At 45.3% G+C, this 18,918-nt stretch overlaps 2 protein-coding genes across 3 annotated transcripts in view; one reads left to right on the top strand and one right to left on the bottom strand.

The window, feature by feature from the left end:
* Positions 1 to 14,657, top strand: part of Rfc1 (replication factor C subunit 1) — a 79,773-nt gene extending 65,116 nt beyond the window's left edge. For both annotated transcript variants that reach the window (XM_051164684.1, XM_051164683.1), the window contains 10 exons: positions 2,006 to 2,097; positions 2,272 to 2,409; positions 3,710 to 3,805; positions 4,124 to 4,222; positions 5,283 to 5,437; positions 5,570 to 5,687; positions 9,136 to 9,281; positions 11,872 to 12,085; positions 13,236 to 13,409; positions 14,034 to 14,657. In XM_051164684.1, the coding sequence (XP_051020641.1) occupies positions 2,006 to 2,097; positions 2,272 to 2,409; positions 3,710 to 3,805; positions 4,124 to 4,222; positions 5,283 to 5,437; positions 5,570 to 5,687; positions 9,136 to 9,281; positions 11,872 to 12,085; positions 13,236 to 13,409; positions 14,034 to 14,120 (1,319 nt within the window). In that variant the 3' untranslated portion in view covers positions 14,121 to 14,657. The remainder of the gene's footprint in view (positions 1 to 2,005; positions 2,098 to 2,271; positions 2,410 to 3,709; positions 3,806 to 4,123; positions 4,223 to 5,282; positions 5,438 to 5,569; positions 5,688 to 9,135; positions 9,282 to 11,871; positions 12,086 to 13,235; positions 13,410 to 14,033) is intronic.
* Positions 14,658 to 16,069: 1,412 nt separating this feature from the next.
* Positions 16,070 to 18,918, bottom strand: part of Wdr19 (WD repeat domain 19) — a 61,254-nt gene continuing 58,405 nt past the window's right edge. Inside the window, exons 36-37 of the mRNA XM_051164757.1 lie at positions 18,546 to 18,670; positions 16,070 to 16,332 (exon numbers count right to left, since the gene is read on the bottom strand). Coding sequence (XP_051020714.1) covers positions 18,559 to 18,670 — 112 coding nt within the window. The 3' untranslated portion in view covers positions 16,070 to 16,332; positions 18,546 to 18,558. The remainder of the gene's footprint in view (positions 16,333 to 18,545; positions 18,671 to 18,918) is intronic.

The following is an 18,918-nucleotide window of genomic DNA, read 5'->3' as shown; positions in this document are numbered from 1 at the left end:
GAAAGGCCGTTGACATGACTCCTTCGGAGCATTAGTTACCCTCTTTGGTCTTAGAGCTTTCTGAGAATGTGATAAAAATGTGTACACAACACACACAATTTCCATTTTGTGTGTGATTTTAGACAACTCACAGGCGAGTCCTGTAAAGGAGTGTGCAAAGTAAATGAAGTGCAGGGTCCCACATGAGGCCTCACGGCTTGTGGTTGAGGAGGCCATTGTGCTTGGGGTGTTTTGTAATCCACCAGTAAAAGAATGATAGTCGTTCAGAAAGCCTTGAACGAGGGCCCATGACGGGCTAGATAACATCTGTGTGGAAGAGCGCTTCGTAGTTTATGTGGTGACGAGTCGGTCGACCGGGCTGGCGTTGACGGGGAAATGAAGATGCGACAGATGAGGATCCACGTGCCTGGTGACGGTTACGTAGAGCCTTGGCACAGTTAAAGAAGTTGCTCAGAAAAAGTCACCCGCCTCTGTGTTACGGGTGCACATCACCACACCCAGGATTTTTGATGTGCATTCTAGGGTTTGAAGTCATGTTCTTGTGCACACAAGCTGACCGTGTACTTACTGAGCTGTCTCTCCATGCACTTCCTGTATGTGGCTGGTTAAAGTATTAATTAATACAACTCTTGAGCAATTTGGCATATAAATCATATAATTTCTAATCTAGAAATCCAAGTTCTTGAAATTTAGCTGTCATTATACTTTAATACTGGTACAGACACTCAGACAGACATACACACACTCACACACACACACAGATACATATTTAGACAGATACACACACACACATACACACAGATACATACTTAGACACACACACACACACAGATACATATTTAGACACACACACACACAGATACATATTTAGACAGATACACACACACACACACACACAGATACATACTTAGACACACACACACACACAGATACATACTTAGACAGACCTACACACACACACACACAGATACATACTTAGACAGACATACACACACTCACACACACACACACACACACAGATACATACTTAGACAGACCTACACACAGTCACACACACATACAGATACATACTTAGACAGACATAAACACACTCACACACACACAGATACATACTTAGACATACACACACACACAGATACATACTTAGACAGACACACACACACACACAGATACATACTTAGACATGCACATACACACACACACACAGATACATACTTACATATGGTGATACTTAAATATTATGGCATAGAAGCTTGGAAGCATCTAAATATTGCATCAGTAAACTAAATTATTATATATGTTTAAAACAGAATATTAAATTACATTAAAAATGAAGTAGGGGGCTGGGTGTGGTGGTGCATACACACTTTTAATCCCAGCACTCAGGAGGCAGAGGCAGGTGGATTGCTGTGAGTTCAAGGCCAGCCTGGTCTGCAAAGTGAGTTCAGGATAGCCAAGGCTACACAGAAAGACCCTGTCTTGGAAAAAAACCAAAACAAAACAAAATAAAAAACAAAAGAAGGAAGTATTATTGGGTCTGGACATTCCCCCTTCTGGTGTACAGACAAAATATCCATATACATTAATAAATATTTCCCCCCTAAGACAAGGTTTTTCTATGTGTAGCCTTAGATCAGGCTGGCCTCGAACTCACAGAGATCTGCCTGCCTCTGCCTCCCTGAGTGCTGCATAAATAAATCTTAGTGTTATTGATAGATAGATGGATGGAAGGATGGGTGGAAATGGATCAGTGACCAAAATGTATTAAGTGAAAAGCCACAGGGTACACGTTATGCACATAGGTTTTAAATGTGTGCTGATGTCTCTAAAAGGACTTAAAGAGCACCTGCTGGGAAGAGAAGTTGGGAATGCAAAAGTGGTGAGAGAATTTCTTTTCCTGCTTAATTAACTCTTGGAGCCTTTGGACTGTAGCTGTGCCCTAGGACTCTATGTGAGGTAGCAGTTTGCACAGTGCTGTGTGTTTGTCCTGTCTTACCCGTGCCAGGTGGAGCGACTCCTTCAGTAAGCTCGAGGCACGCTCTCATCATGGATGAGGTCGATGGCATGGCAGGCAACGAGGACAGGGGTGGAATTCAGGTAACACAAGCACCGTGTCTTTGTTTAACTGTTGGTTTTAGATTCATAAAATAAGGGTTATGGGCATGGATAGTTGTAGCAATTGAGAACTTTTTAAAAAATACTAAAATAGATTGACTAGTGTCTGTTGCTTGTTAAAAATGATTGTTTTCATGTTCTAAATTTGCCTTTTAGGAACTCATAGGGCTGATAAAGCACACTAAAATTCCCATCATTTGTATGTGCAATGATAGAAATCACCCCAAAATCCGCTCATTGGTTCATTATTGTTTTGATCTTCGTTTCCAAAGACCTCGGGTTGAACAGATTAAGGTATGATTTGGTGTGCGCATGCTCATGAGCATACACGTATGTTCACGCATGTGCTGTAGGGAATGCATATGGGCGTCAGTTTTCTCCTACCTTGTGGGTCCTTCTGCCATTTTGGGCATCATGCATGATGGGAAGTGCCTTTACCCACTGAGCCGTCTTGCTGTTTTAGGATTCCTGTTTCCTTTTTTTTCAAAGATTTTTTAAAAAATTATTTTTTATGTATTTGAGTCCTCTATCTGCATGTACACCTGCAGGTTAGAAGAGAGCATCAGATCCCAGTATAGATGGTTGTGAGTCATCATGTGGTTGCTGGGAATTGAACTCAGGACCGCTCTTAACCTCTGAGCCATCTCTCCAGCCCCATCTCTCTTATTTCTGTGATGAAACATTGTGACCAAAAACAACTTGGATACTCGGGAGGCAGAGGCAGGCGGATCGCTGTGAGTTCAAGGCCAGCCTGGTCTATACAGCGAGTCCAGGACAGCCAAGGCTAAACAGAGAAACCCTGTCTTGAAACCCGCCCCCCCAAACCAAAACAAAAACCAAAACACAACTTGGAGAGGAAATGGTTTATTGTCTTACACTTTCATTTCATTGTTCACCAAAGAGGGCAGGAGCTCATGCAGAGGCTACGGAAGGGTGTTACTGGCTTGCTCCTGTTGGCTAGCCCAGACTGCTTTCCTACAGAGCCCAGGACTACCGGCTCTGGATAGTGCCCCTCACAGTGGGCTGGGCCTCTCTCCATTGACCACTAACTGAGAAAATGCCCTACAAGCTACACAGACTGATGGAAACATTTTCTCCATCAACTTTTCCTTTTCTTAGACAACAGTCTTGTGTGAGGTTGGCATAAAACCAGCCTGCAATAGTCCAGAATATTTTCAAAATGACATTATTATATTAATATAAAGGTTGATTTTAAACTTTAGGTAGTATCAATGTAGCCAGTGAGGTTTAGCTAAGGTTTGATGATTGCTAATTGAAAACTCAAGGGTCAATTTTTTTGTTTTGTTTTGTTGAGATAGGATTTCTCTGTGTAGCCCTGGCTGTTCTGGAACTCTCTCTGTAGACTAGGCTGGCCTCAACCTCACAGAGATCCACCTGCTTCTGCCTCCAATGTGCTGAGATTAAAGGTGTGTGCCACTACTACCTGGCTCAAGGGCCAATTTAAAAGTATCAAATTTAAAAATTTAAATTTAAAAAGTATCAATTTAAAAATATCTTATAAATATTTTTATAGAATTGTTGATGCTATGAGTAAAAAAATGCCAGTGGTGATTTCCTTGCTTGTCAATTTCAGAGTGCAATGCTGTCTATTGCATTTAAAGAGGGTTTAAAGATCCCCCCTCCAGCTATGAATGAAATAATTTTGGGAGCTAATCAAGATGTCAGACAGGTGAGTTAAATATATATTATGAGACAGTTGTTACTTTTCTAAATTTAATTTTATTATTTTATGTATATGGATATTTTGCCTGTATTTATGTCTGTGTACCACATGTGTGCCTAGTATTGTCAGAGGCCAAAAGAGGGCATCAGGTTCCCTGGAATTGGTGTTCCAGACGTGCTGCCCTGTGAGTGTGAGCAGAGCAACCTGTGCTCCGAACTGTCGAGCTGTCTCTCCATCTCTGTATAGTGCCTCATACTTTTCCCTCCTCATACTTTTGCATAGGGTAGGAGAATAGCAGCCTTTTCTAATTTATGTTTCTTGTAGGTTTTACACAATCTGAGTATGTGGTGTGCACAAAATAAGGCACTAACCTATGACCAAGCCAAGACTGATTCGCAGAGGGCCAAGAAGGATATCAGACTGGTAAAATAAATTTCCATTTTTCAAGTTATATTATGAAGGTGGTGTTTCTTGTCCTGCTTGTACTGGCTTTGGAGACATAATATACTTTCTTATTGTCCCTGTGGAACCCAGGGACTTGTCAGAGCTGTAGACAGTGGAGCAGTGAGCTTTTCCTCAAGCGCGGCCATCGACTGCTACAGATGGTGAGAAAGGGATGTACACCTGCAGGCCAGAAGAGGGCACCAGATCTCATTATAGATGGTTATGAACTACCATGTGGGTGCTGGGAATCAAACTCAGGACCTCTGGAAGAGCAGGCTCTTAACTGCGGAGTCATTTCTCCAGTGAGAAAGGGATGTTTTAAAATGGGAACAAACGCATTCATGGCCACTGTGGTTTTGTACTATTGGGAATTCTAGTGGTTTAGTTTAACCTCTAAAACTAGAGGTCTCTATTACTTGCCTCTGCTCTGTTTTTTACTAGTCAGAACTTATAGGTAGAGCAATGATTTACTAGTTTTGTTTTCCCTGTGCTCAGTCTCAGCACCCTCCTTCCTCCTTAGCCCTCCATAACCACCAGTGTTTTCCATCTCCATAGTTTTCCTTCCCCTGGGTGTCATATAGCATGTAGCCTTGGAGATCAACTTCTTTCACACAGTAGCATACATTGTGTGCATTTAAGGTCTGTCATTTTTTTTTTTAATGGACTGTCTTTTTGGTTTGTTTGTTCAGTTGGGCTGCCTTCAAGCTCAGTGTGTAGTTGATGTTGGTCTTGAACTCCATCTCCAAAGTGCAGGATTACTGGTGTGTCCCAACGTTCCTGGCTGGTAGTTTTTATTAAAATTTATCAGTTTATTTACCATTCAGTTACTGATGGATATCTTAGTACTTCCAGATTCTGGCAGTTGTGATAAAGGTGGTATAAGCTCTGCAGGATTTTGTGTAAGCATAATTTCAGTTCATTTGGGACCCCCAGAGTGCTATGTCAGTCTCCTCAGCAGGCAGTGAAGGTTCCCTTTGCTCCACGTCTTCACCAGTATTAGGTTTTGGTCATTTAGTCATTTTGTGCCCTTTCTTGGCAGGGCCCATTTGATGTCGCCCGGAAAGTGTTTGCTGCTGGAGAGGAGACTGCACACATGTCACTGATGGACAAAGCAGATCTGTTTTTCCATGACTATTCCATAGCACCCCTCTTTGTCCAGGAGAACTACCTTCATGTGAAGCCTGTGGCTGCAGGGTGAGCTTTGAGGGCGGGGGATGGGGGAGGGACAGGGCTAGGACCCTCCTGCACCGCAGAGGCCAAGTCCTTGTGCAGGGATGGCTATGAATTTGATAGTGGGGTAACCCAGACTGGCGTTTTTCTCTACAGGGGTGACATGAAAAAGCACTTGATGCTTTTAAGCCGGGCAGCAGATAGCATATGTGATGGTGACTTAGTGGACAGTCAGATCCGGAGTAAGCAAAACTGGAGTCTTCTGCCCACACAGGTAAGTGTGCGGCCTGCTTTAGCAGAAGAAGAAAGAGTTTGTTTTGTTTTCCCATACATATAATTTTTTGAGACAGGGTTTCTCTGTGTAGCCTTGACTGTCCTAGAACTCATTCTGTAGACCAGGCTGGCCTCAAACTCAGAGATCTACTTGCCTCTGCCTCTTAAGTGCTGGGATTAAAGGTAAAAAGTACCCTTACTTATAGTCTGTGGTGCACAGACTAGAGATGGAAGCTAAAGCCTTGCATATGCATACACAGCGCACTCCCACTGGCTTGTGCCCACAGCTCTGAACTCTTGACTGTTCAGCAACATTGTTGGTTCAAGTAGCAGAGATTTCCAGAAAGTGTGTCTCCATGTTTTTTGAGACAGAGTCTTGCTGTGGAGCCTTGGTTAGTTTGGTATTCACTCTGTAATCCAGACTTGTGGCAGTACTCCTGTTGGGTGTTGCTGTTAGAAGTATGGCCTAATAAATGCTCATTATTAGGCTTATAGTGGTAATATCTATCCTGCTGTCATAATAAAAAGATACACAGAGACACCTGTTATATTTTAGAATAAGCCTTATTTTACCTGGACAGATATTAACCCCCTAAACTACCTTCCAATATGTTTAATCCTCTATCCCATGCCGTCAGTTCTCACAAACCCTGTCTGGGCTGCCTCCTTCCATATCCTAAAATACTTGCTAAGGTTGTTCATCCGGGCAAATTCTTTTATGTGGAACGTCAGAGTTCCTCCTCTGGGCCCTCATGGCTCTTTTCTATCCCATGGCGATCCTCCTTCTCCTCCTCCACGCCCCCCCCCCCCTTCCCAAGATCCTCTCTGTCCCAAAACCCTGCGAATCTTCACCATGCCAACCTTCCTCCAGCCCTGCCTAGGTCCCGGCTTTCTTTATTAGTCAACAGGGAGGCAAGGTTAAACAGCAGTCCTTGGGATACGAGACAGTCTGCAGGAAGAATCTCAGGGGGTAGGCAGTTAACAAATACAAAGCAGCAGACCATACCCCAACAAGTCCCCTTTTCTATCTAAATAAAAAGGCCACTTTAATTTCATTTATTTATGTTAAAGATTAGGTATGCAGCATTTTGCTTGCATGCATGCCTGCATGTTAGAAGAGGCACCAGATCTCATAAATGGTTGTGAGCCACCATGTGGTCACTGGGAATTGAACTCAGGACCTTTGGAAAAGCAGCCACTGCTCTTAACCTCTGAGCCATCTCTCCAGCCCAAAAAGGCCACTTTTAAAATAGAATAACACACAGTAAGAGCAATTAGGAAATAATTATAAAAACCAATTATAAGTGTGTGTCACCACACTTGGCTTTGCCTATCTTCTCTTAATTATACCCATACATTTGCATGAAAATGAGGAAATGATGCCTCATCCTTGAAGTATAGATATTTTCATTTTGAAAGTGTTTCTCTTTCCTTAGTAGTTGTACATTTGATATGCCATCTTAGAGAAATGATTTTAGGCACAGAAGAAACACTATGTACAAATGTCTCCCTTGCCAGGTGGTGGTAATGCATACCTTTAATCCCAGCGGAGGCGGGCAGATCTCTGAGTTTGAGGCCAGCCTGGTCTATAGAGCAAGTTCCAGCACAGCCGGGGCTGCACAGAGAATTCCTGTCTCAACTCCTCCCCCTGCCCACCCCTCAAAAAAAATCAAAAGGGGGAAGAAGTTTCCCAAGCATTAGTTTTGATAGGAAAACACTGCAGAGGGCTCACAGTTCAGCGACAGGAGGATGGCTAATTATACTCAGTCCTTCTGATGAAGTATCTCTATATAGAGATTATCTGATAAAAACTTGCGAGGAAATATTAGAATAAAGGCAAATACAGCATTTATGGAAAGTGTAACAAAAACCTTGAAAAAAGAAAAACTAAACTATTGGGGGAAAAAAAAATCTCGTTACACCCCTCCTTTTTGTTTTGTAGCTTATTGTGTAATCTCCTGTGCAATCAGTTGCTTATGTTAAAAACTACATTCCTCTTAAAGGATTCTGTGCTGTGCTACCCAGGAAATGACAGGTATACTGAGGTTGGTTGGTCAAGGCCGCAAGATGACCTCTGAGACAGTTTGGACCAGGGTTGATGGCAGGCTCTTTGTGTGGTCATTTCTGTTCGTTCTTTCCTTCACCACCTTCAGCTCCGGGCACTGGTGCGTGTGTGTGCACTCACATGAATGTGGAGGCCAGGGGTCAACCTTGGGCATTAGTCATCAGGAGCTGTATACCTTAGTGTTTGTTTTTGATCTGCTTGGTTTTTGAGCAGGGTCTTACTATGTAGCCTTGACTGGCCTGGAGCTCAGCCTGTCTTCAGAGAGATCTGCCTGCCTCTGCCTTTTAAGTGTTGGATGGGATTAAAGGTGTGCACTGCCATGCCTAACTTTTTGGTTTTTTAAGTGTGTGTGTGTGGTCTGTATGTGGAAGCCAGAAGGCGGCACTGCATACCCTGGAGCTGGAGTGAGAGGCAGTTGTGACCCTTAGAACCAATTGTGCTGGGAACTGAATTTGTGTCCTTTGGAAGAATAGTGAGCGCGCACACACGCTCTCTCTCCTCCTCCTCCTCCTCCCCCTCTCTCCTCATCCTCTATGTATCTGTCTGCCTATCATCTGTCTCTGTTCCCCCCTGCCCCCCCCCACCCACCCCTAAGGACATCTGTGTGCGCACACATATGAATGCAGGTACCCATGGAGGCAGATGCATTGGATCTTCCTCAAGTGGTATTAGAGGCAGCCATGCGCTGCCCAGTGTGGATGCTAAGAGCTAAAGTAGGGTCGTCTGGAAGAGCAGCTCCTAATGGTGGAGACATCTCTCCAGCCCTAAGACAGTAGAGACAGGGTCTCTTGATGGCATGGAACTTGATTAGGCTAGGGTGGCTGGTACTGAGTCCCAGGAGCCCCTTGTCCCCTCCCCAGAGTTGGGGATGCAAACATGCGTTATAATGCCTGGTTCTGACGTGGCTGTTGGGATCTAACTCAGGTCCTCAGGCTTGGGTGGTGAGCGCTTGGCTGAACTGTCTTCCCAGTCACTGTTGTGTTGTTTCCTAACAGGACAGGGAATGCACTGTGATCAGGCATTGGGCCATTACTTCATCCACAGACTGCCACTCCATTTCCAGTTGATATATGCACTGCCCGCAAACCAAGTGAGATTTAAAAAAACAAAGTCTATTGAGCTCACAGTTGTGGGAGATGAGCAGCCTGTATCTAGTGGCTTGCTTACAGAGTGCTGTGCCACACAAGGCAGGAGGTGGATACGTGTGTGTGTGTGTGTGTGTGTGTGTGTGTGCTTGATCTCTCTTGCTCTTATAAGGCATCTTCAAGTGCTACAGTTGGATAAAGTTTCTACCCTCTTCATAGCACACTGCAGGGAAGAAGAGCTGCAAAGGAAATAGCTTTATACCAAATTTAAATTCTGGACTGTGTTTTTTCCCTCCCAGGCCATTTATGCCAGTGTTCTCCCTGGAGAATTGATGAGGGGCTATATGACCCAGTTTCCCACCTTCCCAAGCTGGCTGGGAAAACACTCATCTACCGGCAAACATGATCGGATCGTTCAGGACCTAGCTTTGCACATGAGTCTTAGGTAAGCAGAATCAGTGCCCTCCTGCCAGGTGGTTGGTAGGTGCATTTATTAGCCTTTACCCCACAAAGACAGGTGTTTTAGTGTGTGTGTACGCACGTGTCCATGTTTCAAGACAAGGTTTCTCTGTATAACGTTGGCTGTCCTGGACTCTGTAGACCAGGCTGGCCTTGAACTCAGAGATCTGCTTGCCTTTGCCTCCCAAGTGCTGGGGTTAAAGGTGTGCGCCACCACGCGCAGCTGGCTTAGTATTGATTTTGTTGCTCATTTAGCTAAATGATTCTGGCTAATTTCCTGCCATTTGGCTTGAGTTCTGTCCTCTGTTATCAGCATGAAGGTGGAAGTGTGTACATCTGAAGTCTGCTGTTGTCTGTTGTTACTGGAAGAGTGCTGTTCTTAGTGGAGTAATTTGCTGTTTCAGAATAGTATGAAAAACTGGAATGTTCATAAAGAAGTGAGTTAGTTTTTGCCTGTTTTACTGGAAGGCCGACCTGGTCATGACATAGGGAACATAGGTTAGCATTAATAGGTGGCCGCCACTCAGATAGTGGGAGCGAATCCACTAGCCGAACATGGTGGCGCACACCTTTAATCCCAGCACTCGGGAGGCAGAGGCAGGTGGATCACGGAGTTTGAGGCCAGCCTGGTCTACAAAGTGAGTCCAGGACAGCCAAGGCTATACAGAGAAACCTTGTCTTAAAAAACAAAAACAAACAAAAAACGATGTTTAAAGAAGTCGAAAAGTACTTGAGCTTGTTAAAGTTTATGAATTCTTACAATAACTATGAAGGCTGCTGAAGAGTCCTAGTTCCATTTCTGGGCCCAGAACGTTAGGTTTGATCCAGATCCACCCTGGTCATTGGGTGGGTCGAGGGGTGAGGTTCCCTGTCCTGTGAAAACGTCCCTCTTCCCAGCTCTTGGCCTTTTATTCCACGATGTTTCCTCTTGCTGCTCTAACATAGAATGGTTAAACACCACAAATTTATTATCTCCTGGAAGAATTATCTAGGTGGGCGCAGTGTCATCACTATGTCCTTATAAAGTGGCAGCTGCCATGTCAGATTCATGGAAGTTTGAAGGTGCTGCTCTGTGGCATGGGAGATGGAGGAACGACCAGGCTGTGCCGGGCTTGCTGTGTGTCACTTCTGCACCCAGCTTGTAGTCCTCAAGTACCCTGACATAAAATTGCCAGGCTTGAAGCCAGAAGCAATTGTAAAAATTTAGAATGTGGGTGTGGTAGCACACGCCTGTAGCACCTGGGAGGCAGAGGCTGGCGGATTGCTGTGAGTTCAAGGCCAGCCTGGTCTACACAGAGGAACTCTGTCTCAAAAAACAAAACAAAGTAAAAATTTTAGAATGGTGGCATTAGAAATATTATTTTGATCAGTTATTTTTAAGGGAGTGACTATTTTGTATTTATTATTTGTTTGTAGCCCTGGCTAGCTTGGAAATTACTATGTAGACCAGGCTAGCCTTGAACTTCCAGAGATCTGCTGCCTCTGCCTCTGGAGTACTTGGATCATAGGGATGTGCCCTCAGAAAGTTGTTTCTTGAGAAGATTCTACTAGTTCTCAGCAGCTCAGAGCTGTTTTCCTGCTTCCCCTGCATAGCACCCACCATTTCCCTTCCTTTCTGCACAGCTGGTGTTTGGATTTGAAACGCTCTTGCCTAGACAGGAAGGTTCAGAGGATAGGCACGGGGATGTACAAGCTTGTGTACGGCCTTGTCTATCACAGCCAGGGACCGAAAGTGTTCAATCTCACTCACATAAGAGTGGCACATAACAAAGGGTCGTTTGCTTTCCAGTCACAGAGTAGAGAAGTAGAAAGTAGCCTTTGAGCACAGTGGGGAGGAGTGCTAGGTGTCCCGAAGCTCCATTAAATGGCAGGTGTCCCCCTGAATGTTAGGGCGGATGCATAGAAGGGCATATCCAAATTACAAGTTCTGATTTACTGGTTAAGTTAAAATGCCTATTGAAATTAAGAATCATATTTTGTGTTTGTTTTTTTGAGACATTTTCACTATGTAATCTTGTATGGCCTGGATCTCTCAATGTAGAACAAACAGATCTTCCCGCCTCTTCCTCCAGAGCACCGGGGTTAAAGGCATGCACCACCATACCCGGCTAAAAACTTTTCATGATGTTTCAGTGCATTGATTCTGTGGTATGAATGTGTCTATTTAATGACTCAGTTTGAAATCATAGTCTGCTAGTGGCTAAGGAACTGTTCCTGTGTGTGCACATCTGCATGCTACAGAGTGCTTGTGGAGGTCAAAGGGTAGAGTTGGGTCTCTCCTTCCACTTGTAGGACAGAGACCCCACTTACTTAGATCGTTAGGCTTGCATGACAGGTGCCTTTACCCACTGAGCCCTTTGGCTGCCCCAAGAGCTGCTCTCCTAAGGAGAACATACTGTTCATTAAAAGGACCTGTGAAATAACTTAGGCATGTTATAAGAAAATTACATGTTTGAAAGTTAAAAACCTTGAACTGTGCCTGACTCACTGGTAGTGATAATTTAACGTGGGGCGTTGGAGATAGGGTGCCATAGCCGAGACTTAAAAGGTAAAGATTGTGTCCTTGTTTGCTTCAGAACTTACTCCAGCAAAAGGACAGTGAACATGGATTACCTGTCACACATCAGAGACGCACTCGTCCAGCCCTTGGCCTCACACGGCGTAGGAGGAGTTCAGCACGTGGTCACACTTATGGACACATACTATCTGGTGAAGGAAGACGTTGAGAACATCATGGAAGCTAGCAGCTGGGGTGGCAAGCCCAGCCCCTTCTCCAGGCTGGATCCCAAGGTAAGGTGCCCTGCACTGTCCGTGGTCACTCGGTAATGAGCTGCCGGCCTAGCAGTGCTCCTCCCCCCGCGTCTGCTGCCTGCCGGCCTACTCCAGAGATGGCACTAGGACAGTGGTCAGAGCGGATCGCAGCATTCCACACTGCCGTTTGTGTTTTCAAGTTGGGCAAGTGTGAGGTGCAAATGCAGGTGAGTTCTTGATGGATAGCACGGCAAGCCTGAGGACAGGCGTGAGGTGGTGAAGGGGGAGGGGGATCTATAATTTTGTCTTTTACTTTCTCCTCCCCTCCTTCCCTTTCTGTTCTCCTTCTTCCCATTTAGCCCAGGCTGGCCTCAAACTTGCTGTAGCCTGGCCTTGAACTCCTAATCCTCCTGCTTTTGTTTCCAAGCTTTGGGATTACAGGCAGGTACCCATTGACCTAGTATTTGCTACCCTGGTCCTCGCCCGTGACACTGAGAACACTATTGATGGGACATGAGCACGTGCTAATGCCTCACTCACTTGCTGTGACTTGTCCTCTGGATTTTGACCTGGCTTAGTGGCCTCAGTTTCCTGTTACAGTGGCATCTACTGTTGGGTGTGGACTGTGTTTTGAAGCTTATTGAGGTTACTTGGTGCTCTGCAGAATCCATTCTTAGCATGTGAAGAGCATGCACTGGGCTCTCTTCCCAGAACCTCTGCAGAACACTCCCTCACTCTGCCCTGAGGCTTCTCCCAGCTCCCGCTAAGCTTCTCAGACAGGGTCTCATTAAGTGGCCCAGGCTGACCTCCACCCAGGCAACCTGTATTCTCCTGCCTTAGTCTCTTCAAGTTGCTGGAATTACAGGCATGTGTGGCTTTCTTTTTTTCTTTTCCTTTTTTTTTTTTTTAAACTCTGGGCTCAAAATTCTCAAAAAAAAAAAAAAAGATGCTGATGCTGATGTAGCTCAGTGGCAGTGGGATTGCTTAGTTTGCACAGACTTACCCTCCATCTCTAGTAACACACACAGACAGGCTGCCTCTGTGGGAGTCTCTGAACAGGCTTGCATTTCTATTGTGTGTGCAGCTAGTTTGCAAGCAGTTTAGAGGGATTTCCCAGGCTTCTCAACTAGGGCTTAACTGACACTAAAGAGTTGTCCAGCGCTCAGGGTAAGCTTTCTTTTTACTTCAGGTGAAAGCAGCCTTCACAAGAGCTTACAATAAGGAGGCCCACCTGACCCCATACTCACTTCAGGTGGTAAAGACGTCAGGATCCAGTGCTGGATACAGTGAAGAGTCACAGGAAGATGACACGCAGTCTGATGAGAAAGAGCAGGATGCAATAGAGACTGACGCCATGATCAAGGTAGAGTACTCAGCTGTGGGCAGGGTGCCTCAGACATGATCTTTTCCTCTGTGTAATGTGCCTTGTAAACAGTGAGGCCTGTTCTGCAGGCAGCAGGGTGAGCTGGAAATACAATCATGTCTTGCTCATTGTAATTCAAAGTGTCGGGATAGGTTTCATTTTTATAAAGTGAACTTCTTACAGTGGTGGAAGAGCCAAACAGCAAGAAAGTAGGCCATCATAGTGACTGACGTGTGGTCTATAAGAAGAGTACATGTGTGTGAACATGTGTATGTGTATGCATATGTTCATGTGAGCACATGTAAAGCCTAGAGGTCAGGTGTCATCTTCTATTTGAGACAAGGTCTCTCATTGAACCTGGGGCTTGCTGCTTTGCCTAGCCAGCCAGCCAGCCAGCCCTCAGGCTCAGGACAGCTGCGTGCTTCCTAGCTCTGAGGGTGGAGATGTGCGCTGGCTGCCATGCTTTGCTGTCATGAGGCTGTTGGATCTGAGCTTAAGTCTTGACGCTCCTGCAGCAAGTACTTTTCCGAGGCAGCAGCAGATACCGTGGTGGCCTCACTTTCCTAACTGAAGATATGTTATTTACGCAGCAGTGTATTAACTTTTTGTGCATCTCTCCTTCAGCAGAAGAAGACAAGAGCGTCAAAGCCTTCAAAACCAGAAAAAGATAAGGAGTCCAAAAAAGGAAAAGGAAAAAGTTGGAAGAAATGAAACTGTCACTCAGTCCCAGTATCTGCTTTTAACTTAACCCCTCGACTAGTCCAGCTGGTCTAGAGACCGAAAGGCTCACCCTTTGCCAGAGTAACGGCTGTGTGTGGCACAGTGGGGCGGCCTGGCGGTCCCATTATCAAGGATGGCGCAGCTAGAAGGTCTAACGAGCCCTTACAGAGGTGGATAGGACTGCTGCACCCTTGCACCGTTCCTCCAGCCGAGAGACTGCTGGGATCGAGAGTGACTGTGTAGAAAGAATTCACAGGCTTCGGGTCAGAGTTTAGCTAAACCATAGCAAGTCCGGGCGCAGTGGGGCTGAGGCATCTTTTGTAGCTTAAGTTTCTCCTAATGGCCGTAAGTGGACCAATGCTGACTTTTTTTTTTTTTTAAGTAACATGGTAGTTCTTATTTTATGGTGAAATTCTGTAAATAAACCTTAAAACAAAGCAGCCACCACCTGGAGCTGAGTATTCTTGGTCTATTGTCAGGTATCTCACAAAGTATGCATCAGGATCCAATGTCCATGTAATGCATGGATCATTGCATTGTGTACAGCAAAATATGTTCGTATATTACTTATTAGTTTGATTGGATTAAACTAATTGGATATTCAGTGTTTCTTACCTACTCTGAATAACAGTTCTGCAGGCAAAGGGTCAGCTCACATTCCCAGCATCCCTTTGCATTGACCGCATTGCTGCTGTAGGTAGTCTCAGAGAGGCCTCTTGGCTAGTCAGGGTGCAGACATGGGAATGCTACACATTCCTGGCCTCCTGCAGGCTCAGCCATCAGGTTAAAACCAGTAGAGTCTATGCTGGGTCAGATTCACAGGCTCTTTCTGGCCCGGAGAAGCTGTCCTGTGACGGAGCCCATAAACCCTAGTGGGATTCAGGTTGTATCTAGACCTGTGCTTGTAGAAGGACCTCGAGGCCGTGGACCTGACCTGGCCTCTAGGTGGTTAGGTCTTTTAAAGTCAGAAGGCACTCAGAGGACTACGCTGCCTCTGTGAGGTAATGCCAAAAAATATAAAGTCAGGACCATGCCTTTGAGGACATGGCCTTGTTGGGAGAGATGACAAAGTCCTGGAGACACTGAAAGTGTGTAACCAGTGTGGACGATGTGTGTCATGGAGATGGGTTCGCTATGGAAATAAAGCCTTGCCTTAAGCCTGAGCCTGAGTCCTGCCCCTCTTTTCTGTGTTGGAACTTGGCTGCTGCATTGCAGGTTTCCTCAGCCAGAGGTGTGGATGGTTCTCGAGTACACATCCTTCTGTTTCTGTTCCTTTTGGGCATGCAAGTCACGCCTCCTTCAGTTGGGTATCCAGGAAAGGCCTGGTAATCGGAATGCTTTCAGAACAAAACAGTATTTACTTATTTAAAAGTTATAGTTTAAATTATGAATGCTATGAACAAGTTGTAAAAGTCATAAGTAAATTTTGGGAACTGTAAATATGCTGTTTACAGGAAGGTGGGAGTGAGTGTCACAGCAGTTTGAATGAGGACTTGAATGTCCCCATTGGGATTAAAGCTCCTAGCAGCCTTTGAAGTGGCCCTCACTGCCCAAGTGCTGGCTCTGAGCACTCCGTGTAGAGTTCTGAGGCATGGCCATTTGGATGGCTCTCAGACAGTTCCTTGGTTCCTTCTGATACATTTTGGCAGCACTGAAAATAGCATTGTTTGTTGACCTATACGAGGATGAGTATCTTCCTGCTGTTCTGGAGTGAGTGCTCACATGCGAAAGCCCAGCGAGGCCTGTAAATCCCCAGGATGCACCACGCCCGGCGGAGTTTATTCATTTTTAAAAGATGACTTATCTTTGGTGTTTTGGTTCAAGGAATAGACTCTACTTCGTGCGCATCTTATTTCAGACTCTGTAGTGTCCTGAGTCTGTGCTGGCCAGACTTTACAAGGCTTCCAAGCCACCTTTGCCATCTTTTTCTCTCTGTCCAAATACAGGAGAATGTTACAAGAGCTAGTCAACAATTTTATTCCAAAGGAGATGATTTACAGTTAATATACTATTAAACGGTATAGAGCACAGAATATGTAGAAGTTCGAAGAGGAAATAGACAAAGTGCAGCAGGTTATGTCACTGCAAGAGCTGAGTGTGCTGGCCTGTGTCGTGTTTCTGTGTCCAGGGAGGATCATCCTTGGCATCTACCAGGGGTGGACACAGCTTCCTGAGGGGAGATGCCATCTGCTCAGGAGCCCGGCTGAGAAAGGGACAAACAGATACCTTCAGAAGGGTCTCAGGTAAAGGCCTCCTTGGTAATAATGCTGGATTCCTGCTCATTTCCTTGAGCTTGCTCACCCAAGCTGCGTGGCATGCTGCTGAGACACCACTGTCAAGCAGCGACAACAGTGATGAAGCCACCTCACCGTGAGGGCTGTGAATGTGCCCAGGATGCTTGGCAGGCTGCAGAGCATGTTTTTCCTGTTCCTGAAGGTAGGCTGGGAACAGTAGCTTCAGCAGCGCCATATGGGGAGACAACAGGAGAGTGCATGATCCCAACTCACTGAAGACACGGCTTCCAGGAGCTCTGATGCGCCACAGTTTGGGTTTCTATAGTGTATCACGGACACTGATGCAAGGCAGTATTTGGAGAGAGCCTGGGAGCTTTATTAACAGGGCTCCACTTTTAGAAGGGGCAGAGAGACACATCTGTCTTCCTACAGATAAAGGTATAAACTTGGGACAAAATATAATCAACTAACTGCCCAAAGGTTTTGGAAAACAACCAGAAACAGACAGCAGCCGAGATGACATCGTTTGAAAGTGAAATCTGCTGGTTAGATTCAGGGCCCTCCCTATGTGTGCACCTGAGGGTAAGTCCATGAGGCAGGGGATGGCTAGAAACCATGCCATGATGAGGTGAGTTTATCTCCTGAGTAAAAGTTGAATTTAGCACTCAAAAACCAATATAACCTAATAAACGGAATAAGGGAGAAACTTTTACTATCAATTCACACAATTCATTTGACAAAATTCAATATTCATAAAACTAAGAAAAAATTAGGTTGGAGGCCTTTCTTCGGGGGAAAAATATCCTAATAACTAAGTAAGTGAGCATGATATTGAAAGCCTGCAATCCCAGGACTTGGGAGCAGAAGTGGGAACATCACTGCAAGTTCAAGGCCAGCCTGATTTATAGTGAAATCTTGTTTCAAAACCTGTGAGATCACTCACTGGGTAAAGGGCCCTCATGACCTGAGTTTGGTATTTTTTGTGCTTTGGAAAGATAGCAAGGAAGTGAAAAGGCCCACAGAGAAAAATATTTGTAAGTAATCCATCATAAAATTTGCATCTTGTTATATTACAGAGTCAGCTCTTATAACTCAAAAGGGCAATCCGAGTCTAAAACTGGGCTAGGCACTTTGAGAATGCACAAATGACCAACAAGCGCACTGCACAGTGGTAGGACATCCATGTGACAGGATGCAGGTGAGCCAAAAAGTGAGGTTGTGGGGAGACTGGAACCTGCGCACACTGCTGGGCGACATGCCACAGTACCCTGAAAACAGTTCCATGGTTCAACAACAGTAAAAAGGCCAGCGATGCTGGGAGGCAGCGGAGTAGATAGAGGAGGCAAATAGGCTGGGGCTGGCTCCAAGCCTGTGACCGTGACCGTGACCTGGAATTCCATTTCAACCAGGGGTAGCTTCAAGATGTATTAGGAATGATTTCTGCACCCCCGCATCTCCTACCCCCATGCCTGGTTTAGTAACCGCTCTTGACTTTTAGCAGGGTTTTGCCTTCCCAACTAGAGCTTCCCGTTCTCTGCTTCCCTCTGCAGTGTGTGTGGCCGTGGGAGCAAAGTCCTTGTCACTGGAGTGAGGTAGGAGTAGGTATGTACGTAGCTTTGTGTGGCCAAAGTGAGACTTAGGAAGATGAACTGGGATTTTGAATTTTCCGGAAGTCAAACTTTGTACAGTAAATAGCCAACTGAAAAGCTATCATTTAACGAAAGTTGGCTCTAGTTTTGTTATTTTGGTGTTTTTTGTTTGTTTTTTGAGACAGGGTTTCTCTGTGTAGCCCTGGCTGTCCTAGATTCATTTTGTAGATCAGGCTGGCCTCAAACTTCAACAGTGATCCTCCTGCCTCTGCCTCCTGAGGGCTGGGATTAAAGGCATGCGCCACCACACCTGGTAGCTGTCTTTGGTTTTAAGGGTCCGATTAAAAAGAACCCTCCATAGTTTGATAAAAATACATTTTAGTTAGAATTCATGATGCTGCATGGCTTAAAATAACCTTTGTTACTTGGGAAACCATAGTCCCTTCATTTGAACATTTAAGAAGTTTGTCAAGACCATTGAGCTCGGACAATTACATGTTACACAGAAAGGAGTAGGTGCCAATATGAAGAATTAAGCTGTGTGGGGACACTGGGCTCTGGGGCCTGGGGGAGAGTGCACGGCGGGGCCTCACCTGAGCCTGCTGCTCACTGCTCTGTCTCTGTCTGCAGGTACTGGGTACAGTCTGAAATTTTTTTCAGTTGACTGAAGTTTAATCTTTCTGAACACATGGGACACGTGCTTTCACTGCTTAGCAAGCTGTTTGGAGAGATAAATGCAGAGAAAAATAGATAATTAACATGTCTTTATCTTCAGGTTAAAGCTCAAGGGAAAACCAGCTACCTTTTGCCTACACCTCTTGACATGTCCATCAATGGAGGAGATACAAGGACAGTGCTGTCCAAGGGCCTCTGAGGGAGAGTACTCTCAGAGGTCACAGAAGGTTCTCGCAAGGAGACAGATTTGGGTTCTCAAGGATCTTTAGGAATACAGAGTAAGGAGCCCTC

Source organism: Acomys russatus, chromosome 22 (genome assembly GCF_903995435.1).
Source record: "Acomys russatus chromosome 22, mAcoRus1.1, whole genome shotgun sequence".
Taxonomy (NCBI): domain Eukaryota; kingdom Metazoa; phylum Chordata; class Mammalia; order Rodentia; family Muridae; genus Acomys; species Acomys russatus.
The sequence above is the reverse complement of the archived record's forward strand: the minus strand, read 5'-3'. Positions and strand labels throughout refer to the sequence as shown.